The sequence below is a fragment of the Tachysurus vachellii genome, chromosome 16 (genome assembly GCF_030014155.1).
Source record: "Tachysurus vachellii isolate PV-2020 chromosome 16, HZAU_Pvac_v1, whole genome shotgun sequence".
Taxonomy (NCBI): Eukaryota; Metazoa; Chordata; class Actinopteri; order Siluriformes; family Bagridae; genus Tachysurus; species Tachysurus vachellii.
Window position 1 is genome coordinate 17,158,891 of NC_083475.1, and position 25,404 is coordinate 17,184,294.

The window sequence follows — 25,404 nt, forward strand, 5'->3', positions numbered from 1 at the left end:
AACATTGAAATATTCAGCTAACTATCATAGATAGTGGTGATTTTATCAGGCTCTGGAAAGTGGACTAGGTGGATACTTTTTCAACAGTGCTATAAAATGACTTTAAATGGATTTAATAATAAAATAAAATGTAATAAAATAGTCATTTCCTCAGTCAATTCACGTCATTCAACTCTTATTTAAAGATCTGATTAGCACCACTGATCTACACCATTCGGTTAAAGCTTAATAATTTTTAAAAGCAGCCAGTTGGAAAGAAAAACATTCATTATCAGAGAAGAAAAGGGGAAAAAAGTCAAATTTTAATGAAAATCTTATTGCAAGAATTAGAACAGCTGTATGAAATTGAGCTAGCAAACTCGGTCAATTTCATCAAGCTAAACAAAGAACTAAAAATAACTTACATTACGTACATATTATCAGGGCTTAGCTCTGCCTGCTGATTACAGAAAAAGTAAGGTACCATAGCTCTGTTGATGGGTGATACAAATTGCTTACTTAAAAATGTATATATAACCTACACTAACATATACAAACTGAGACAGAGGAAGTGAGACTGAAAAATCATTGCACTAGTTGAATGTTCAGATTCACTCACCAGTCCTCTTTCTCCACTACTAGTCTTAATTCCAGCTGTGTGGTTTCCTAAAGACATCTGGATCTGATAGAGTAAAATCACATTGGTTTTCAATTGATGCTGTGATGCAGTGGGATTCAATAAGTCTTTATTGCCCATCCTAAAATCCCTCTTTCTTATTTTATTATTATTATTATTATTATTATTATTATTATTATTATTATTATTACAACACGGAAATACTTGGGTAAATATCCAAATTATACCAGAATAGATCAAGTGTTTCTACACTGCTTAGTTAGACTTTAGACAACAAGTGGCTAAATTCTTTTTACAATTCAAAGAAGATGGAAATATCAATAACAAATGTTCCACACTTTTGGGAAATCGTCACACATTCCAAAAGGAGGCCCTGATGTCAGCTCATTGATTCAACATTTCCTGGAAATTGTGGCTGCTACTTAAGTAACCTTACAGGCCTGCAATTCATTTCTCTGCCACCCCCACCGCACCTCCAGCCCATTACGTTTAGCATGGGCTCTATTTCCAGCACCTGTCAGTGGATAGACCCCAGAGTCCAGCTGTCTCTGCATCAATCACCCACTCAGAGAAAGATCTAATACAGGGCATTTAAACCACAACCATTGGTACATCATTTAGCAAATGGCAACAATGCTCAGATTGTTTCATGCATGCATTTCATGTATGCAGTGATGCATATGGTATGATAAAGAAGAAGAAGAAGAAGAAGAAGAAGAAGAAGAAGAAGAAGAAGAAGAAGAAGAAGAAGAAATAATGCTAGTTTATTTGTTCCATCCATCTAATAACATGTATCTCATTTGGTCCACAGAACTGCATGAATGTGTCCAATATTGTTGCATATATAACTCTTTCCATCTCATCCCACACTCAGGGCTATTTACAGCAAGACTTCCATATGCCCTTGGAACATTCATGCTGTTCTATAATCCAATTTGCTGTACAAAAGGGCTGAGAACTGGAAATGTGTATTGGAGCAAGCAAAAATCACAGTAATGCTCCTGGTATTCTACACTTTAATCATGCTGGAAATGTCCATCAAAGTGTTGAGAAATTGTAGCCTTGAAAAGATCCTAAGCTTCAGTGGTGTACAATGACACAGTGTTATTAATGGTATCCAGTTTTTAATATGCACATGGTAAACAATCTCTGCTCACCTGCGCCTTCGTGCCCTAAATTTGGATTATTTTAACATAATTGTGCAAAGTAGCCTGGATTCATCTAACCAGGTCACTTTTTTCCGTTTCTTTACAGTCAACTGCCGATACTCTCTCTATGATCCAGTGCCGGTGCTTTCTTGGAATTCACTAATCACAAACAAAAGGTGCTTATGCAGTTGTAGGTCATTTGAGACTAGGTTTAATTAGTGCTTAAGCATTAAAAAATGCTATCCCACCAAAGCTGAGCCAAATATGCATTTCACCATTCTTGATCCACAACATAATTTGGAAGATTTATTTACCCATGAAAGACAAAGATGGCCTTGGGGCCTTGAATACACTCTGGATGAGGTTGCCAGTTTAAATTTGACAATCTACCATCTAGCATGTTTATAGCAAACGGGAGAAAACCGGAAAAAAAAAACAGAGAAATCCCACACAGGGATCTCACACATGAGGAAAACATGGGAAGCTGCAGACAAGCAGTAACCCAAGCTCAGGAGTAAACAGGTTTGTGTCACAGAAAGATTACAACATGCTATATCTACATCTAAAGCCACTTATTTTGCCAAGCCATTGCTCAAAAGAACACCAAAGCCATCTCTTTCGCAACAAAGGTATTTTTTGCTTCAAAGTCCACAACAGGTGCCCTTCTAGAAATGTCCATGTTATTCCAAATGACAACTGGGCTGAACTCACTGCTCAGCTCTTATGTCTGAGTCTGCTGACCTATTTTCTTCTCCATTTGCACTGTGGTCACTTTGAACACACATCTGCTCTCAATCAAACTATGTCACCACAGTATGTATAGTCCAGAGCCGGTCTAATGACTCAGCTTCCACATCTTTTGTGCATCCATGTCCTGACTTGGTGATTATCGGAAGAGTATATGATCTCTTGCCATACTTGCAATCACACTTTTGTGTCCAAAGCAAAGACTTAAGCAGATACTGAATGGAATTCATTCATTCCTTCAAATGACACTTAACACTGGTTGGAAAATTACAACGTTGGCTAAAAAGAATCCAACATCGCTGCTTGGATTTTTTTCTTATGACCATTCCTGTTACTATTGTTCTTGGTTGCAAAAACAAAACGAATAAATCACAATGCGAGCCGTTTCTTAACTCCAAATAATAAGATTTAAGAGAGAGGGAGGCAAGTCCATTTGTTCTAGCCTTTTCTGATCGGCACTCTAAATTCTGGCGCTCAGAATTCTCTCGCTAGAGATAGGTATGCAGATTCCACTCTTTATTATTTAGTTAAGCCAATCCCAATGGATAGCAAAGGTGATTTATTTTTACTCTCTTGGCTTTGATTCTACCAAACATTCTGCCAATTTTAAATCCCTTTCCAAAAAGTTGATCGATTACTTATTGTATTTCCATCAGATTGTATGCAAATATTATGTACATGACATCATTTTTAATATCTCCTGACAGGTCTTCTCATTCTCCCATTGTATACAGAGAGTTGGATGGAAAACGAGAGAAAGTGGGGGCAAATACAAGGTCTCTGATGAGAAAAGGAGCCTAAAGGGAGCCTCCAGGAATGAAAACTGCAAATACATTAACCTGTCAAAGGGAGCAAAATTTCTACTGGCACCTTTTCAGGTGAATAAAAACCTCACTTCTCTCATAATTTTTCTACATTCACCCCATGTTCCTGTCATCAGATAACCATACCTGCTGAAAACATTTATATCCTGGCCGAACTATATCTTATCTTATATGTACGGCTTCATTGGAGGTGTTTTCAATTGTGTAGCGTACAAGTGTGGGACCATTTGTATTATGATCAGCAATATATTCCACAATATAAAGACAGCCTTTAAACAGCATTATTTTTTTAAAGCTCTGACATTGTATTGCTTAAAATCCATACATTATTATACGGAAAACCTTTTATAGACGTTTACGTTTCATGGAATTCACTTATGCTACACTTCTGGACAGCATTAAAAAGAAAACACAATTGATTTTCCAGAATAACTCCCACGATAACACTGCCGAAAATCTATTCTATTCAAATGTCATTTCCAGAGCCAACAGCAGATTTCCACATGAAGTATCACACTGAAATCCTTTGAGCATGGAACGTGAGTTGGATTTAGTGCACTCACCCTCCAGCACTGGACACGCTCTCTTTCTACGCTTTCTGACTAAGAACAGCTGTGTTAAATCTATGTGTGTGTGTGTGTGTGTGTGTGTGTGTGTGTGTGTGTGTGTGTGTGTGTAGGTGAGTGATGTAAATGTGCATCTACACAACAATCCAATACATAGTGTGTCAGTCATGCACAAGGATAAACTGTTGTTCATGTTGTCTAGTGTTGTTTGTCTTTTAAATCAGAATGAACAAAACACACAGATTTCTCTAGGATGATGCCATCGAAGCAGAATGACTGCAACACTGTTAATGTGACAGATGCATCTATTTTACTCACCAAAATGATAAACAGGCAAACACTAAACCGGACAGAAGCAATTCATTATTGCATGATAAATGAGCTATCAAAACATTCACTAAAATGACTTGTCGAAAAACTTATTGCCTGGTGAGTATGTAAAAAAAATGCAAATGAGTGCAGATCAACCAACAAATCTGGCAACAATCAGGTTCTGCTGAAACAAACTAAAGCAATCAATAGACATTGGATCAGTGTACATTAAATATATCTATATAGCAACTATTACTGTGACATAATAAAAACACCACTTGCAAACCCTTGACAATTGTAAATCTTGGTTAAAAAAAAAAAAAAAAGTGACTGTTCTGATTCCTCAAAACCCACAAAGTCACATCTGCAGCATCTGGATTTATCAGGATGCCAACACCACATTCACCACATGTAATTTGTTGCATGCTGCAACCTTCATAGAAGCAGATAATAATGATAAAAAACATGTAAAGGTGAAGCAGTGAATAGGAACTGATTCAGTTTACTCGTAACAGTCGGTTTCATTCATGTGCTTTTAGACATGCCTTGAAATAAATATATGATACTTTCTCCTGGTTATAGCCTGTAGGCAAAATGATTCACATTACTGAGTCGACTCTTTTGAACTACCGGTCAAAAGTATGAATGTTGTGTGTGTGTACATATACATATATATATATATATATATATATATATATATATATATATATATATATATATATATATATATATATATATATATATATATATATATATATATATATATATATATATATACCAATAAATGTATAATTCGTAGTATAACTTAATGACTTAACATGTAGGCAATATCATACAACTGTCTTTGTTATTTAGTATTTAGAAACAATAATTATTCTATTTTCTGCTTTTTTTTCATCAATTCCTTTGTGAATCGACTCGCCGTTCGACTCACTTCAAAGAGTTGCGCGTAAGGAACCGATTCGCGAATCACTCGCTGCTACGCTACACATGCTGCAGTTACACGCCGTATCAAACCCTGTCCACGGCTTACCTATAGACACCAGCTTGATGTGCTCCCTTTCGAGGAACTCCAACGCGACGGACACGTTCTCCAGCTTCATCTGTCTGAAGTTGGGCCTGGCGTGGTACTTCCTGTACATCTTTTTCTGGCTCAGCACCTCTAGAAGCCCGATGAGCTTAAGGCCATCGCTCAGGTCTTTCTGCAGGTCTACGATCTTCTTGTTCACGCACTTTAGGTGCTCATTGCACCACCTGGTGAACGTGTTCTGTTGGATCTTCTTCCACGGCGCGTCTTCGGCCAGGTCCTTCTCGGTGGCTGGCATCTCCTCCTCTCCGCCTCCGTCCTCGCCGTCCTGGTAGTAATACTGCGGCGGCTGCTGAAACTGCTGCTGCTCGTAGTACGTGTTGTTGCTCATCATGATTTTTTCCCCCTGGTTTTTATAGTGCAGGCAGTCCGTACGGCTGGGGCGCGCGCGCGTGTGTGTGTGTGTGTGTGTGAAACTTCACCGCAGGCGGAGAGCTGAGAGAGCTGGGCAGTACCAGGCAGGGGCAAGAAACTTTAGAAGTCTGCGGAAAAAAAGTTGCAAGCGATGGAGGAAAGTCAGAAAGTCGGGTTTGTAGCGCGTGAGTCCTTGCTTCGTTCTGCTCCCAAACTTGTTTCACTATTCCTTTGTTCCTTCTTAAAACTTCTTTTAGGCAACTGTAAGAAATCTTATCACGTCCCAAATTAAAAAAAAAAAAAAAACAGGAGAAAAGTGAAAAAAGTGCTGGATGAAAAACGGAGAGAGGGAACAGGAGGAGACGTCGTGCGCGCTGCGTCGTGGAGACGCACAAATGGCCACGATCCGCTTGTGTGGTTAAATAAAGCGAGGGCCGGAGAGGTGCTTGTTAAAACACACACACACACACACACACACACACACACACGAGAGCATGGAGCGCGCGTCACTCGGCTGGACTCCTCGGCATGCCCCTGTCATCATGACCATATAGAACCAGTGGGATGGAGTGGTGCTGCTGATGTGGGGGGGGCTTTCTAATGGGAATAAAGATACTCACGCGGTGTCTGATTGGCTCACGCACACCACGGGGGATGAGGATTGGCTGATGCCCGTTCGAGCGCAGCTGCGGTTGGGACGGTTCATATTTTTAGGCGCTCTAAAATTGGGCTCAGGGGAAGCTGGAGTTTCTCCGGTTGTAAACCCAGTGTGCACTGCGCGCGCTCCCTCTCAAACAATCAACGCCAGGAAAAGCAAATAACGTCAGAATCTTGTAGAACAAGGTAATATGCATGAGAGCATATTAAAGAAAAGTGAACATGACATAGGCAGAAGTTGAGCTGGGATTAAAACTGAGATCTGTTACTGTCCCAAGGCTTTGATTTAATCAACTACAATTGGTGAGGCTAGAGTTTTTATTACGTTTTAATGTTTCCTTGTTTGTCAGTTTTCATATGAAAATATCTTCCTGTTCTGTTCTGGCAAAGGTACTTGGTACACTAAAGCTTTTAATTGAATAAAACAAGCACATGTTGCTTTGATGAAAAACAGGATTATTCTGTGCCATTCCAACATTTTTTAAGTCACACACAATGAGACAATTCTGATAACGTCTTGGACGAACAGAACGCATTTAGATCTCTTACATCAGAGAGCAACAAGATCCAGGTTTGTGCAAACATGAGGTCGGGTAACGAGAACACGTTTGATGTAATAAAGATATTTTTCTTTTCTATGAGTTTTATCTAGGTTTCACCATCATTACTACCTTATTTTGTAACATCGCTCACACTCTCAGATTGTAATTTAAAAAAAGTCTTTGTTGTCAGCCATCTTTGGTCGACGGATTTTTGCCTCAATGTAATTTCATAATCCCCACTTTAAAAATTTAAAACAAAATCATTTCTTCATAAAGCGGTGTGAATCTCTATTACGTTTTCTTCTTCATTCTAACCATCATGCCATGCTATGATTAACATTTCTTGCAAATTATAGTATCAGAGCTCATCTCTCCCATCCTACAGTTACATCCTTGGACATACGATTTATTTATTAATAGTGTGAACCTATTTGACATGCCTATTCCAGACCATGAGATCTCATCCTTGTGATGTCTATCCATTTTAGACTTGTATTTATATATCAGTCCATTCTGTTATTTAGCTTCTGATCTATATAGTCTATGGACTCTATTCGAGGCAACATGATAAGATCTGTTTTCTGAACATAGTAGTGTATGCCATGTATTCGAAGTATACTGGGTCTCTGGAAGTGAATTTGTGTGACGTGATGAAATGATAAGGAGGTCTAACAAAAGCTGCTGAGCTGTACAGCTTTTCATAGATCTCCTGTGATGTATGATATCAAATATAGCTTTATAACCATAAGGGTAGGAAATATTAGGAGAGCAACTGAATTTAGATTATATGTTGTAACTAAATTCATATAACACACATTTTTGATACAGACATTAAGTGGCCAAGATGGGAACAACAACAAGGCCCAGTTAATATTACCTCTTCTGTGTTTGTTTCACACAACATGACATAGTGACAGAAATGCCTTTTAAACCAGACTTCATCATTTTGGTCTGTTGTTTGAAATCTGGTGTACACTGTGAACTCCAAACTCTGTGTTCACAAGCCACTCTTAAAGGACATGTTTAGCATTTTTGAAAGAGTCTCCATTTGTCACATATTCAGTACACCGAAGGTAGCTGATGCCAACAAACTGAACAACTCATCCTTGGAGCTGGATTCTATGACTGTAGTGTCACAAATGATGTTGTCTAAGCTACTGACCATCTCAGACAACATCTTCCACCATCTCCATAATGTCCTAGACAGATCCAGGAGTACGTTCAGTCTCAGACCTATTAAACCAAGGAAATCTTTCTTACCTGTGTCTTGTATCAGACTTTATAATTCCTCTGTACAACAACACATCTCACTGTGCAACAATACACCTTTACCTGTATAAGTATTTAAATCCTAGCTTTATTTATATTTTTGTACATATTATATTGTATATATACAATAAGTCTCTATTTTTGTATTTATTATTTTGGTGACTCTGAGCTGCGGTAATGAACCCAATTTCCCCCTGAGGATTAATAAAGTTAACAGAGTGCAGGGTCAGTTATGATACAATACGCCTAGGGTAGAGAGTGTTGAGCCTGATTCAAGGACACAAGGGCTTGAACCCTCAGCATTCCAAATAACAACCCAGAGCCTTAACTATTTGAAGTCCTCACTGGCAGGTAGTTTCTATCTGAATCCCTCTACATTGAACATTTAAGGATTCCCACAGTGACACCAAGCTAAAACAAAGAAAGGATTTATATTTACTTTTTTTTTTTTCTAAGAATATGAATGTTTTGTAAGCTGAAATCATAAAGACTTGAGCATATTTATGTCGGTTTTCAGTCCAAAATCAACCCAGACTCTGGCAGAAAGGGTTCTTAAAGGGATCTTTTATAGTTACGGATCCTCAATCTCTTAAAAGGGATTGCTTAAGAATAAACTCAACGAAACTGTTCTGGGGTTCTACATAAAAGTTTTAAGGATTCACACAGAGAAACAAAAGCCAGGGGTTTAGTTAGGGACAATTTTGTTGTCATATTTGCATACCTTCATATCCTACCCTAATACCTTATCTTATCTTAATATCATTCTTCAGGAATCTGTTTTATTTTTACATCCAGGTCGCAAACTTGTATAAAACGCCTTCATACAATCACAAAGAATTTACATTCCAGGTTTTTTTAACTTGTCTGTGGTTTGGAAAATGGGACAGAAATGTGGGCGTAAAGTTCAGAGCTGCCACTGTGGTGGTCGTAAATGAAGAACATGAGAAAGGTGAGACTCAGAGTTACTGGAAGAGGGGGAACCCTTTAGTGTCATCTCACCACACAAACACACACATTGTTCAAGCCGTGACCAGTGAAGAACATGTTAATTCTCTCCACTCTGTGACATACACAGTCTAAAAATAATCCTGAGGCACTCCCATGTATTCTCATATGAAGTCATCTTTCTGACTTATTATCTCGGTATGTTAATGGAGTCTCTCCATCCGAGTGCTGGAAGTAAATCCGAGGCCTGGGAGCAAATCCTCAGCGATGAGGAAAATCAAATGATATCACTAGCACAGGTCACTGAGAGTACAGAGCGATGGTGGCAATAAACTTGAAGCAAAAAAGGAAAGATGACTCAAAGGTTGAACTTTCTCTGTCTTTCTCAGTGTTTTTTTTCCCCGAGGGTCTACACTGTAAGCGTGAGTCTCATTTGTCATGATAATTAGACAGAATGGTTCAAATCTAATATAAAAAAAAAACTCTGTTATGAAGCTAGTGTTAGTGTTGAGCCATGTGGTTTATCACAAAGTCTTGTTAATAGTTTAAGGCATAGGATTACAAATTGGAAGGTTGTGAATTCAAATCCCAGCTCCACCAATCTGCCACTGCTGGGCCCCTGAGCAAGGGTCTTAATACTCAGCTGGTCAGTTGTATAAAATGATATAAAAATGTAACTAACTGGATAATCTGGATAAGGGCATCTGTCAAATGCGTGGAATGTTGTAGGCATAATGAACATAAATATGATGGATTTCTTAGAGCCCAATGTTTTTTTTTTCTGGATGAAAGTCTTTAAAACTTATCTGTTTACAATCTATAGTCTCAGCTAGAAAGAAATCAGCCCCTGAAAATACATTTCTTAACAGCAAATGTTCTGATGTGGATGCCAAAAATAAAATCATATATTGCTTTCTTATAATGAAAGCTTCCTCTTCATGAAGCAGAGAGGATGAGGAGGAGCTTTTTCATTCAGATGACATTCAGATCCTCAGACAGGACCCTATGTAGTACCTGGACTTTCCTGAACACACTACCATTTACATTTATTTTGATATTCTGCGCAATTAATGATTGAGGGTTAAGGGCCTTGCTCAGGGGCCCAGCCGTGGCAGCTTGGTGGACCAGGGATTCAAACTCACAACCTTCCAGGTGGTAGTTGTACCAGCTCCGATTGTCTTCCGTGCGATGAAGATTTTGGACCTCCACTGAGATGAGGCAGACTCTGTGAGAATCCGGAGGCATCTAGACATCTACCAGCTCCAGTTAGACTCTGCGATGCTAAAGAGGAGATGCAACTCCATGTGGCCATTTGCATCAATACATCATTTGTCAGACTGTATATTTATAATCACACCCTCCGGTGTCACCCATAAGAGGATGAGGTTCCCTTTTGTGTCTGGTTCCTCTCAAGGTTTCTTCCTCTTCCATCTAAGGGAGTTTTTCCTCAACACAGTCACCTGAGTCACCTTAGACTTGCTCATTGGGGATAAATACAAACACATTTAAATATATCTCATATTAATCTTGAATTTTGTATTCTATTAATCTTTATATTATTCTTTATAATAAACTTTTGTTCTATGTTTATGTTTTGTAAAGCTTTTTTGAGACAATGTCCATTGTAAAAAGCTCTATTCAAATAAATTTGAATTGAATTGAATTGAACTGAACTGAATAGTCCAACACCATTCAGCTACCACATCTCACTCCTGAACTTTTTTTTTGTTGTTCTCCCACCAACCTGCATTCATATACAGTATATACACACATATTTCACTTTATTTCCCATCTTTATAGCTAATTAGATTTATATTGTCATTTTATTGTTAGTATATATTTATTCTTGATTTAATTGTTTTGTATTGATTCTATATTCAAGACTGACTGACTGACAGACAGACTGTTGATAAGGCACTTTTCTTACTGTGTATGCTGAATTCTGTCACTTTCTAACTGTTAGTTCCTGCTAGTTTGTTTTTTCCAACGTAGCTGTTAGATCAGATCAGAACAATTCGATACCATCATGTCAGTTCGAACTAGTTTTGCTTTCTCATGCTGTTCTCCAAAAAAACCCCATAAATAAATAAATAAATAAATAAATAAATAAATAAATAAATAAATGAAATGCTAAACATATATTTTTACTTGCTCTTCTTATTGAACTAAGGATATTTATGATCCCCCCAAAAAAAGCGAGGGAACATTGTTAGCCAGTTACACAATGGCATTTTGGTTGGTTACCATCTATCTTTTCCATCCCGTTTGGATTAACATTGTTATGTTACATCAGTGTTTCAACATGTTTTGATTCAATCCAAGATCTACACGGACCAATCAGAATTTCCTCTCATCAAACGGAAAGTTGAAGGTTGTCATATTGACCTGTTTTCCAAATTCCATTTATTCATTCATTCATTCATTCATTCATTTTCTTCCGCTTATCCGAACTACCTCGGGTCACGGGAAATTCCATTTAAAATCATATAAAATGTGTGTAAGGAATTTCTCATCTGTCGCCTGGACAGGGTAACCCTCTTTCATCTGCCGCCTGGGCAGGATAACCTTAAATTCAGCCTCTCGTTCCTCTGCTCGATTTCTGTTCTCCACAAGGCCTTGGGGAAGTCTCAATGAAACACACACGCATCAGTCTTTCAAAGAGAAGTTCCAAAGTTTATTAGGAAAAGCAGGAATATATAGTCGTTCAAGAATGGGGAGGTTGTATTGGGTCTGTGTGTTGCTATGTGTATGAGCATCTATGTTTAGGTTGACCTCTCAGTTACCCCAATAAGGTCAGGTCTTATAGGCATGTGAACCTATACTCCCTTAGTTCCCATAGTTGGTAACGTAAGGAATAATTATGGCACGGCCATCTGTTTTAAGACTAATTAGGGAACAAGAGAATTAAGGGACAAGAGCGTGTGTGTGTGTGTGGGGGGGGTGTATATCTGTGTGTGGGGGACAAAGATCAATGTACTCTTTACAGACAGTCTGCCAACATTACCAGAAAAGATTGTTTTAGGCAATTATTCTCACAATTCCCCTCTTTTATCCATGATAAACTTATAATGGATAAACAACTCATATATGATTATCTATCTTTCTCTGGAAGCCGGGCTAAGCGAGTAATCACTATTACTGCATCCCTGGCCTGGGCCAGACCCTCAGTCACTTCTCAGATACTAAATACATACATCATCTATTTACCTTGCATAGGAATAGGATAATACTCTGATACTCTGGGGATAAGTTGATACCCAGAAATCATACGATGTAACATTGATTGAAGACATTGAAGAATACAAGGGCCACAAAGGCACAACAAAAGCAAAATAAACAGTACAGGAACAATCATTTGTAGACCTTTTGTGACGAACATTATGGGTGCGATTACCCTTGATTATAGATAAATGTGAAGCAAATTGTGTACGTGCACATGTTCCGCCCCACCCTTTGGGTAGATACAGGTAAACATTTTTTCCACACACCCAGTACCAGTCCTGCTTCCACGTAGTGCCGGTTTCACCTGGGTAGATCAGGGAACATGTGCTTGCATTTTCCTGTCCTAATTCACATGCTGTGTAGGTTTTGTTACAGCTTTTTGTTGTCAGATTTCCTAAGAAAATGTTTCCCCTTGCTGTTACACAAACTGTATACTGGTGGTTAGGTCCCTGGAGGGCCTGGAAGTCCTTCACAAAAGCAGTGCCTTTCTGGTCCATCTTCAGTGCTGTTCTTAATGCGTTTATACAAAAGAACTTATCGTTTGTGTTGTTTGCACACCATCTAGCACCAGTTCTCCTTAGATATCTTATATGCTGATTTTTGTGTCCTTTCTCTGTCGTTCTTCCTGATATGCACGTTTCGGAAATGCAGATCTGGGCCATCACTGTGAGGGTAGTGTCAAGAGTGTCATTTCGAGGTTTCAGGCTAGTTGTGGTGGCAGACGTTGGGAACACCTGACACACATAACACGACTCGTTAGTATGTTGCCTGGCCGTCCAATTGGCGAATTTCCAGAATTCGTTGTCATGAGGATGCGCTTGGACGGGTAACCCTGTCCCAAGGCAGATGATCAAGATGAGGAGGATGACAACCATACTGGTCACTGGTTGTGTGTCCTGTACTCAACTAGAGGTAGTCGTTCAGTTCTCTGCAGCCTTTTCTGTCACCTCCTGCAGCTTTAATGATGTCCGAAGAACCAGCACAGAAGGGTCTGTGGGGTCACTGCTGAGCATCGTAGAGTGATGATAGGAGAAACCAGGAGATTGGAAGCACCTTCTAGAAAACTCATGGAAGGGTTAAAAGGCTGTATCTCTGTAACATAAAGAAAATTGTGTTACACAGAGAACACTTTTATGCATTTACAGCGGAGTCGACCCCTGGAGGACATCTCTTCACCCTGGTAGCATGGATCCACTGTGGAAAAAGATCAGTTAGTACACCTGTGCGCGACTATTTCCGCTGGCCCATCATACTTACTTTCGCCCAATGGTTTAGGTTTTAATGCCTTAATCAATACCATCTCTCCCACTTGAAAGGGATGGGTCGGCACCTTAGAAATGACAGGTATAGCTGCTGAAATTTGTTCATAGTGTTTTGATAAAGTGTCAATCAGGGCAGCGGAATACTCAGCTATGTGCACATCAAGATTAGTTGTACCAATAGCTGGCTTACCCTTCTTCCAGGGTGTGGGAAACGGACGACCAAAAATAATTTCGTGTGGTGATAAATGGACATCTTTTCGCGGTGTCATTCTCATTTCTGCTAGAACAGCGGGTAACAAATCAACCCAATTTTTGCTACCCGTCGCCTGCATAGCCTTAGTCAACTTATCCTTAATTGGTCGATTAGTTCTTTCCACTATCCCTGAGGATTGGGGATGATAAGGAATATGAAAGCGCCATGACAGAGACAGGTACTTACACAAATCTTGTGTTATTTTAGAAGTAAATGGCGTTCCTTTGTCTGAGTCAATAGCGTGTGGGACACCATACCTCGGCAAGATTTCTTTGGCTAGAATACGTGTAACAACCTTACAATTTTCTCGCTGACAGGGGAAAGCCTCTACCCACCTTGAGAACTTATCAACCATCACCAGGAGATATTTGAAAGGCCCCTGTGGTGGCATGTGTGTAAAATCAATTTGCCATTCAGAAAAAGGTGCAGTTGGTATTGGAAGATTTTCATGTTTAGCTGTGCTTTTAGTAGGATTATTTTGAGCACAGGTCAGACATCTAGATAAGATTGAGTCTATTGTACCTTTTAAATTAGCTACACAAAAGAGTTTATTCATATCTTCCCATACCCCTCTTCGGGCGCGATGTGTAACACCGTGAAACTCGCGCACGAGAAAGGGAAGGCAGTGAGACGGGAGACAAAGACGGCCATCAGAGCTGTACCAGAGGCCATCAGAGGCGACGTACGAATTCTGCGTTTGCCAGTAGGTGGAGTCATTAGGTGTAGCATAAGATTGTACAGACAGGAGATCTAAATCGGGAATGAGAGTGGAGGAGAGGAAGGAGGTGTTAATAGGAGTAGAAAGTGACAGAAAGGGCACTTGAACTTGTGCCGCTTGTTTAGCTACCCGGTCCGCCAGAGAGTTGCCTCTGGCCTCAACAGTATCATCACGTGTGTGTGCTTTAGTTTTGACAATAGCTAAGGAACGAGGGAGATGGCAGGCAGTGATAAGGTCCTGCACCAGTGATGGGTGGTAAATAAGTTTCCCCTCGGCGGAGCGAAAACCACGCGTTTGCCAAATTCGTCCAAAATCATGGGCGACACCAAAAGCATAACGTGAATCAGTGTAAATTGTTACATCCTTACCCTCAGAGAGAATACACGTGCGAGTCAGAGCAAAAAGTTCAGCTGCCTGTGCAGACATAAAAGGTAAAGAGTAAGCTTCAACAACAACATCAGGCAGAAAACAGTCGTTAAACTTCATATCAGATAAATGTGACAGTGGAGCAGACTCAGGAACAGAAACGACAAGTTTAGAGCCAGAGAAGCTAATAGAAACGTGTAGCCTGCTCATGAGATCCCTCCCCAAAAGATTAAAAGGACACTCTGACATATAAACAAATCGGTGATGTAAAAAAATGTCAGGATCAGAAGGACATGTGACGAGGAGGGCTGGAGTAAAAGGCGTTTCTTTTGTGACCCCTTCTATTCCCACAGAGCTAACGGATCCCCCTGAGAGAGGACCCTTGTATTGCTTCCCCATTACTGACATTGTAGCTCCTGTATCAAATAGGAAAGAATACACTGTGCCATTTACACATAACTCAAGAAAAGGCATTTCGTTTACCAGATGTGATTCATATGTACAATGTAGCATGGTCAGGGTCGCGCTCTGTGGGCATCTCTATGCATGATAGGGATTTGCCTGCATCCCGGTGAAAGGGCGGGGTGCAGCTTGGGGTGGTTTTGAAGGTAGTGCTGGAAGGGGACCTACGGGAACATCTCCCATCTCTCTAAGTCTTTTCCTACATTCATTCATCCAATGCCCATTCCTACCACAATAAAAGCAGGCACCGGGGCTTCGGGAGTATGAATTACTTCCTCCTCTTCCCCGGCCTCTCCCTCGGCCTCTCCCTCGGCCTCTCCCTCGGGCTCTCCCTCGGGCCGAGTCACCATTATATACATTTCCTTCAGCCACAGCGAGGCATACTACTTTCTAAAATACCATTGCCTTCCATGGTGCGCACTCTCTCCCCTAGAGTTTTAACTTTCATATTGCCATGATCTGTGAACTGATCTTTAAGAACCTTCTGCACCTCAAATCTACAATTATGCATGAAGGTTGTGAGGAACAAAGGATTAGCGATCAAACTCCGACAGAGATTTTTTTTTTTTTTTTTTTGAGTTTGGAATAGAGTGATATTTATCCCAGATTAGTTTCATTTCTAACCATTACTTATAACCGTCTGTCATGTACTGAAAATCCTAATCAGAGTCACCGAAGCCGTCATATTTTTTAATGTAAGCAGACGCCAAATATTCAGGTTTAAAAATACCACCGCGAGGATATGTCAAAAACTGAGGTTGTGATTCGGTCCATCCTGCTAAATTATCTAGCCAGGGGGTAGTATAACAACCTAGACCACAACGGTTCATCCAGTCACGAGGAGTTTCCTCGTGGTCTGGCTTAGGATATTTTATTCCTGAATTACCCATGTCCAACTATAGGTACAACCAATATTATTACACACAAACAAAACAATACAAACAACACAACACAATTGGAGACCAGCGATCGAGACAGAGAGGGCAATCAAATAAATGTATAGCCTCTAACCTTAGAGACGTTGCGCGCGCTTTTTCACTGGTTCAATAACCAGTGTCGAATTCCCTTACACATCGTGCATACATTCGACAATATCGATTTAGCTATACACGGATATGGATATCAGCACAGTAGTGCCTACACTTTGAACGGTATGACTAGATACCAATCAGCACTTGCCCGTCCTTCTGATATCCCCCAATATAAATACCAGTACACAAGGTAAGTGCCTACACTTTGACAGGTATGACAAGATACCAAATCAGCACTTACCTGAATACTGGTATCCCGGACGAGCCCCCAAAACTGTAAGGAATTTCTCATCTGTCGCCTGGACAGGGTAACCCTCTTTCATCTGCCGCCTGGGCAGGATAACCTTAAATTCAGCCTCTCGTTCCTCTGCTCGATTTCTGTTCTCCACAAGGCCTTGGGGAAGTCTCAATGAAACACACACGCATCAGTCTTTCAAAGAGAAGTTCCAAAGTTTATTAGGAAAAGCAGGAATATATAGTCGTTCAAGAATGGGGAGGTTGTATTGGGTCTGTGTGTTGCTATGTGTATGAGCATCTATGTTTAGGTTGACCTCTCAGTTACCCCAATAAGGTCAGGTCTTATAGGCATGTGAACCTATACTCCCTTAGTTCCCATAGTTGGTAACGTAAGGAATAATTATGGCACGGCCATCTGTTTTAAGACTAATTAGGGAACAAGAGAATTAAGGGACAAGAGCGTGTGTGTGTGTGTGGGGGGGGTGTATATCTGTGTGTGGGGGACAAAGATCAATGTACTCTTTACAGACAGTCTGCCAACATTACCAGAAAAGATTGTTTTAGGCAATTATTCTCACAATGTGAGACCAAAGATTATGGCTTTATGAGACACAATCTGGCAACCCTGAAAATCTTAAAGTTAATCTTGCAGTGTTAAAAACGTTAAAAATAAAATAAATGGACAAAGAAACATACAAACAAATAATTACGTTATGTTATTGGTACGTCTTATGTGCAGTCCAGGTGCATGATATACAGGTCATTAGCATAGAAAGAAGACTACATGGATAACTACTTTATTTCTTTCAAATCATTTACAAAATATACAGTTAGATTACCAAAATACATAAAGTTTTATCTTTTTTTTTTTTACACAAATAGACACTTTACTATACAGTTGAATAAAGCTGGGGGACACACAGACATCTCCACACAATCACACGTATACATTTCAAAACAATTCAATCATTTATCATCATTATGATTGAAGTCATTGACATTTTTCGTCCTACTGAACCAGAGCCATTAAAAAACACACTTTTATTTCCACATTACAAAATGGAAGAAAGTATAATTCAGTGTTTTGGAAGATAACGGAAAATTTATATTCATAAGCATCCAGGAAAACATATCATCATGTGACCAGTGTGTAGAAACCAAAAAGAAAAAGATGTTTAATGAGTGCTATCAGGTATTAATTAAATGATATGAAAAACACGGTTACTCAAATGAGTCAAATCTTTCTGGAGATCATTTTAAAGACTTTCTTTACAACCCATACCGTATGTCAGGGGTGTACAGACTGGGGACAGGTTTTCATTTCCACCAAGCAGAACCCACACCTGAGTCTACTGAGCAACATGATCAACTTATCGGAAGGAATCTTTTTCGTTGAAATGAAAACCTGCCCCAACGCCGGCCCTTTGTGGGTAAAACCGCACCATAAGTTCTTAATATTAACTATGTATGTGTGTGGTAAAAAACTCTGCAGAACCGGTTTATGATTCTGAATACCATGATGGTAGTTAAGTTGTTAATAGATTTGCAATAAAGTAAACTCGATTTCTAGCAATTAAACAGACATACAACAGAACCACTAAATGACCATGGTGTGAAAGATGCTACGTACCAATAGCCATTTAATTATAAATGGATACAAAAAAAGTATATATTATTATTTTATGTTTAAATACATTGTTAGTATTGCTAATAGCTTGGACCTGCGCAGCATTTCAGTGTATTTTAATTCGGTGTTTACCGTATGCGATGTTCTTAACTTGTACTTAACCTGTAATTTGTCTTTTTTTTAAAAACATTTTTCATATGCTCAGGGTTCAGGAGGCCTTCCTGTCTTCCAGAGTAAAGGATGATCTTTGGTTTTCTTTTGGGAGGTTACAATTTTAGTCGAATGCAGCAAAAAAAAAAAAAAACATTAATGAATGAACGAATAAATAATGTGTCTGAAATTGTACCACACACATACCTAGTTACTATCTAGAACTGAGAGGACTGTATAACAAATATTTTCTGAGATAACAAAACAGAACGAAGTAGAGAACTCGATTGATTTCGGTAAACAAATTAGTCAAAAAAGATCCACATTTTCAGAAAATTCAAAAAGACCCATGCTCTGTGTGGCGTTTTTATGAAGAATAAAATCTTCACTGCAAAGCGCATCCACAGTGAGGAACGTGCAAACACATTCGGTTTTACAGGATTTACAAGCGCAAGTCTTTCACCACTGTTCATTTTATTAAAAATTTAAAAAAAAGGTAAAAAGGAAACAAAATCTCGGCCGACGTGACGATTCTTTAGAGCTGAAAGGCTTCATGTTCACAGTATATCCCACCACAGCTGCATACCTACTGATATTATTTACAATACTGAACAAATGACCACATTTTTGATAGAAAAAGAAGTGTTTACTGTGTAGCATGCGTTCTAAAGTCTATCAGCAAATCAGGACACATTCAGACGCACTAGCATCGAGGATCCCGGATGAAGGCAATGTATGACGACCTAAGAACGCTGTAGATTCGTGTATGACCTGTGGGCATTTCCTTTGTGCACGGATGAAGATTAGTTCATTTGTAGCGTGTGAAGGGTTTTAGTGATGAATTTAGTGATGAAGTAGTAAACTAAATAATAATAATAATAAAAAATATGACATAATAATAAGTAAATGAATGAATTATGTCCTATTTTAAAAAAATCATTTTTAAAAATCAGTTTCCGCTTGTAATGAAATAAGTCACTTATGTTATAACAGCATTCATTCAGCAGTCATTCTTTTTTTTCTACTTCCTGAAATGAGCAGTTTCTCATTTTACAGACAAACAAAAGCGCATGAAACTACAGCTTCATCACTGACAAGGGAGACTCCTCCCTTAAATACTACATAAACATATCCTTACAGAAACCTTCACCATATCGAAACATTTTTTAAATCAGATCATTTAAATCAAATCCATCAAGTCGATTAAGTTATTTCTGTTCATGATTTTACTGTCAGAGCTTCTGTTCTGTTGTCTGGACCAATCAGGATTGAGCTGCATTCAGCGCTGTGGTAGTAAAGATATTAAAAGACTGCCAGCAGTAATCGTGTACAAATAATCGGTTATATACTATATTGTGATGTATATAACGTTCTCTGGAATGTTTTTGTGCTTTAATGTTGTCACCTTGCGTTATAAAGCACAAGGTTGCTGTAGTTACAGTTTATAAGCCACTCATTTTCTTTTAAGAGCAAATGAACAGGTCTGAGTTTCCAAAAATTATCACAAAGTAAAAATAGCTTAAAACAGGAGAGAAATACAAAGTGATGCTCGTTCTATCATAATGCAATGATTTTGGGAAAGCCTTTGGACTGTTTATTACCCCTGAAATGTTGAGAAAGACGTCATTATGTGTTCAGCTTCCTAAACGGTTCCTCTCTAAAAGGGTTAGTCTCAGTTGTAGCTCAGACCAAATGGGACTTTTTATGGGCTTTAAAATGTAATTAATTCAAAATCACTTACTACTGAGACAGAACATACTTAAGTACTTGAGGGATAATGACCTAACAGTGGGTGCTTGGTGTGACCAGGGATTTGAACCCATGACCTTCCAATTACATTGTAAATAATGTTTTACAAAGTTTAAAGGATTCTTTGAGGATTTAATAATAATAATTTGGAGTACTGTATGCTCAATATCTCCCACTGTAATAATCTTTTGTCTTTTGTTTGTGTTCAGTGTTTACAGTTTTGTACCACGTAAAAGTTCATTTATCATATTTACACTGTGCCTGGTTAACTGTAGCACAAGAATTTCATTGTATATAGACGCTTGAAACGCTCTTTACTTCACTGCACATGACAATAATCTTGAAACAATAAATTGCTTCACTGAACTTCTACGAAGCCACAACTGCTATATATATTTTTTAAAGACTGTTCAGGGGTTAATGAGCTGATCAGTTTTACAACACATTATTATTCCTAAGTATAATTCACTGATTACTGTTTTTTTTGTTTGTTTGTTTGTTTGTTTGTTTATTCTAGACAACGTACAATTTTTGAACAGAAATTGCATCGCGTGCCTTTACATTCAAGTTTTCAGAACATTTCGGTTCTTTGATCTGTCCTTCACGAGGAGCCCTTAAAAGGGAACCTAAGAAGGGTTTTAATTGCCCACAGAACCTCTATAAATGACAAAAACTCTTGACCATCCCAGGAGCCATAACTTAAAGAATATTTATTTCTAAGTGAAGCTGCATACTTTAGATAAAGCTACTTTTTTTGTGCTACATGTCGTCTGTTGTCCAAACAAATATTGTTTTATATTTGGTATTTCAAATTTAGGGATATTTTTATGTTTCAGCTCTGACTCTTTGGCTCTGAAAAGGTGAATCCTAAAGGCATCTTATATGGATTTTATACATCAGCTCCTATTTCAGGCGAAGAAAAAAAAATAACAGACGAATTGGATTTGCAAAAGATCCAGAGCCTGTCCTAGAAACACTAGGACACATCATGATGGATGGGACACACACACATACACACACGCGCACATGCACGTACACACACATGCAAACACACACACACACACACGCAAACACACACTCGCACCCACAACTTTTTCACACCTTGGGGCATTTTTAGAGTAGCTATTCAACCTGTTGCCATATTCTGGGAGGTCCACAGGAAACCAACATACACAAGAAGAACATGCAGAATTTTCCAATGCTTTGTCTAATTTTGAGACATTATACATTTGCAAGAACATTCAATTTTGTGGCCTGGAAAAAGGTCAAATTATTTTAGTTCGATTTTTAATTCGATGTCTACAAGTCATTGCATCTAACCACCAGTATACTTAATCATTTGACTGGGAGACACTTATTACCATGCTCATGTCTATGTAGAATCTTTAACCCTTTTTACCAGTACATTGGTGTTCCAAGACATCTGAATGGAAATCGACTTATGAGACATTCATATGTGTAAAGAAATTCATTATTTTATAGCTGCGAGTCTGAAATAAAACGAGTCAGGAATCTGTTGGCTTATTGGTTTTTCCCTTTGTTTGGAAAACTTTATACAGAACTTCAGTGGGTGAAGATAACACCTCAAGATTTTAGATGTAAACACTCCAGGCATCTCAGAGAGCAGAAATGGGTTTGATATCACCATTTAATTTAAAGATAGAAACAGTTATGTGGAAAAACCTAACCTTTTTGGGCCTTTTCTATAAATATATTGCCGCAAGTAGATTAGATATAAACATAAATACTTATAAAATAATGACAAATTCCCCAATGTGATCCAGAATCTGGGTTCCTGTCAGTAAGGATTTCTTTTTTAATGTTCATGACGTGCCTGTATGGGTTTCCTCTGGATTCTCAGGTTTTTTTCTGCCTTCCAAAAAAACATAGCTGTACCAATCACAATCATGTATTCCTGGCTCATGCTTAGTATTCCAGGATTGGCTCTGGATCCACCGTTAATCTGACCAGGATGCAGAAGCTCCAGAAAACAAATTCAAATGTATTATTATTATTATTATTATTATTATTATTATTATTATTATTATTTATTGTGTCTAATCCACTGAACAAAGTCTATAGGTGATGTAGAGATTTCTATACCAAAAATTCTCCCATTTGTTTATCTTCCCTCTTAGAAAAAATAAAGAGGAATCAAAACTCATGAGGAACCTTTTTGAAGCTGCATATTTGAGGAATAGCTACCGTGTTTGTGCTACATATCTCTGTACGGTGGTCTTTAATGTATCCGTGAACTAATGCTGCCATGTAGCTGATCCTGAGACACTTAATACTGTATCTCTGATTCATTTATTTACTAGGTTAACCTTACAACAACTGACATTTCTTGACATTTCTTTGGTTCTTACGTTAATAAGATGAAAAACTCCAGATATAATACTAAATACTATATCTAGAGACACTCATAGACCTTTTGTTTGCTACTTTGGGCAGGAAAGAATGATGCAATGGAACAAGTATTTAATGGATCAAATGCATATGGTCCCTTGAAATATGGAATATATTTAATGTTTACTGGTTATTCTTGACTTTTTATTTTTATCTTTTATTTTAGAACCAAACCGATGATGTCTAACTACTTGTGAGCGGCGCTGAAATAGTTGCTTGAGAGAAATATTTGCTCTGAGAGTTCAATGTCTCATAAAATGTTCTTATACTCATTACATTTCAGATTTTTTTTACAAAAATACCATATTTTATATGTTAGTGTCATTTAAACTTGTTATATGAACGTGTTATATGTTGATTCCAAACACACACACACACACACACACACATATATACGTATACGTATACATATATATATATATATAAAAATATCTATCCAACTTAAAATGGTTATAATCATCAGTGTTGAGTTTTATACAGCAGTTGAATTAGTAGTGTATCATATACTTTCAGCGTGATACAATTCATTGATGGTTTTTCTTAAACCTTTATCAGACTTTCTTGCTACTGTCTGAATTATTCTGCATTCTTCATAACATCCAGAGTTGTGACAGAAATGAAAATACTTTACAAACTGATTGATCCAACAGTTACAGTAGGTACAGAACATTTATATTGAACATCGGTGCTGGTTAAACTGTCGTACGCATGCTTTAGGACTGATACTCGCTCTGGTGTTAAATCTAGCTAAACATAAAATATCTAGCTGAAATTTGAAAAATGACAGACAACTGGAAGAATTTCAGGATTACGTATCACATGCTGTCACTGCACATCTTATAAGCAGCGCGTCTAAAGCCAGAGACGGTGTCTAATGCGAGAGAGATGTTTGTAAAATGTGTCTGAGGGTGAAATTGCACACAACCAGAAGCAAGAACCAAAAGCAGCATTTGTGAATATGGTGTTTTTTTCTCCACTGAGACTATAGAGTATGTTTTAGCAGAAGTACCTTAAGTACTGATATGGCAGTGCATGTGTTTGTGTGTGTGTGTGTGTGTGTGTGTGTCTGTATGTGTGTGTGTGTGTGTGTGTGTACATCTGTAAATGTGTACCACAGAGAAGGTAAGCAAGCATGTGGATATGAGACGTTGACCTGATCGAGGTCACTTCCTGTCCAGACTCAAGCAAACACTCGGGTCAAACTGGGTATGAGCAAAACGGCTGCTGCTGCCACGGCAACCAGCATAACGAGGTTCCAGTCTCCCTCTCGCTCCTAGGATCAACAGGAAGAAGAGTTGAATTCAGAGGTGTCACACAAACAAAGATCATTTGTCAGTTCGGGTTAGTTTGAGGGTAATGATGTGCCTGTGATATTTCTTTAACAGCAGAGGTACTTTTATTTATGTTAACATCACTAAGCGCTCCAGAAGTCAGCAGGATGACATCTGCTAGTGAAAGAAAGGGTTCTCGGTGGCTCTTTAGATGGTCAGTGGTTCTAACCCTAACCCTAACCCTGGGAGGAAAACTTCTGTCATCGGGGTTCTACATAGAACCTTCAGGTTCCCTTAGATTTTTTTTTTTTTTTTTTTTTTTTGTAAAATGGGTTCTTTATGAGTTCTTTGGATAGTTTGGATAGTTTTGAGACAATGTCCATTGTTAAAAGCGCTATACAAATACAATTGAAGTGAAATCGAATTGAATTAAGATTTCTGTGTATCTTTTTAGTACTTGTCATCAACAGCCTCCATCTTGAAGTTACGCTAGTTGTTGTTTTTTGTTTTGAGCTGGTTCCTGGAGTCTAGAGATCAAAACGAGCTTTGACCTCTGCTCTGTTATACTGCTATCATAAATCTCCAATCAGTCTTCCACATTTAAAATAATAAGCTATTGTTGAGTAATGTAGGTGGTGCAGTAGGTAGTGTTGCTGCCTCACAGATCCAGGACCCTGAGCTCAGGTTATTGTTTGTGTGGTTTGTCTGCATGGCTTTCCTTTAGGTTCTCTGGGTTCTTCCAACTTCCACATAAAAATCCAGGTAGGCAGATTAGCTATGTTGGGAATGTGTGTGCTCCAGTGTTCCTGGAAAAGGCTACGGATCCACAGCAACCATAATCAGTATAAAACACTCACTAAGGATGAATATATGATTCAAAAAACCTACAGGAAATAGCTCAGACTCCATTTTGGCCACATGATAAACATGGGAGTTTAAGATGAAGTGCTGTTTGATGGGGATCTTCGGGACAGTTCTTGATTAGCAAAAAAAAAAAAAAAAGGTGGTTTAAAAAAAACATAAATGGGTCTAGACTAATAAAAATTCTAATTATAATTCTCTGAATGCCGTGTAATGTAATAAGTTTGACAAGTCTTCAGGTTACAAAGTTAATACCCACAAAATTATGGGTGAACGACATGAACGACATCATTTGTGGCGTTGAAATATTAACTCCGTCCCTCGTTATATTCCTTCTGGAACATTTTTTCTTAAAAAAAACAACAACAAAAAAATACCCCAGGTCACCTTAGAAGAGATCCATTTACATTCATATGGAAGCTGGGCATTTCATATAAGGTGACCCTGATTTAGAAAGAATGCCTCTGTGTATTAAGCAAACGTTCTTCACAATGTGTGAATTCAAAGAGCTAAATATATTCCCTGTGTGACTCACAGCGACATAAGACAGCTGAGAGCAATGACCTAGTAATGACTGTAAACAAACAGTGTTTTTCTCTGTCACTCTATGTGTGTGGTGTGAGTGTGTGTGTGTGGGTGTGGGTGTGTGTGTGTGTGAGTGTGTGTGTGGTGTGAGTGTGTGTGTGTGTGGTGTGTGTGTGTGTGTGTGTGTGTGTGTG

General features: G+C 38.5%; 2 protein-coding genes across 10 annotated transcripts in view; both read right to left on the reverse strand.

Annotated features, from left to right (window-relative positions):
- The window catches only part of flncb (filamin C, gamma b (actin binding protein 280)), an 81,307-nt gene extending 75,179 nt beyond the window's left edge, over positions 1-6,128 (reverse strand). For 2 of the 5 annotated variants that reach the window (XM_060890019.1, XM_060890015.1), the window contains exon 1: positions 5,247-6,127. In XM_060890019.1, the coding sequence (XP_060746002.1) occupies positions 5,247-5,634 (388 nt within the window). In that variant the 5' untranslated portion in view covers positions 5,635-6,127. Of the gene's footprint in view, positions 1-5,246 lie in introns of all 5 variants that reach the window. The other 3 variants (XM_060890016.1, XM_060890017.1, XM_060890020.1) reach the window with 3 other exon arrangements.
- An 11,260-nt stretch (positions 6,129-17,388) lies between these two features.
- ccdc136b (coiled-coil domain containing 136b) overlaps positions 17,389-25,404 on the reverse strand; it is a 46,288-nt gene continuing 38,272 nt past the window's right edge. For 4 of the 5 annotated variants that reach the window (XM_060889938.1, XM_060889934.1, XM_060889937.1 and 1 more), the window contains one exon: positions 17,389-23,826. In XM_060889938.1, coding sequence (XP_060745921.1) covers positions 23,734-23,826 — 93 coding nt within the window. In that variant the 3' untranslated portion in view covers positions 17,389-23,733. The remainder of the gene's footprint in view (positions 23,827-25,404) is intronic. The other variant, XR_009649723.1, reaches the window with a different exon arrangement.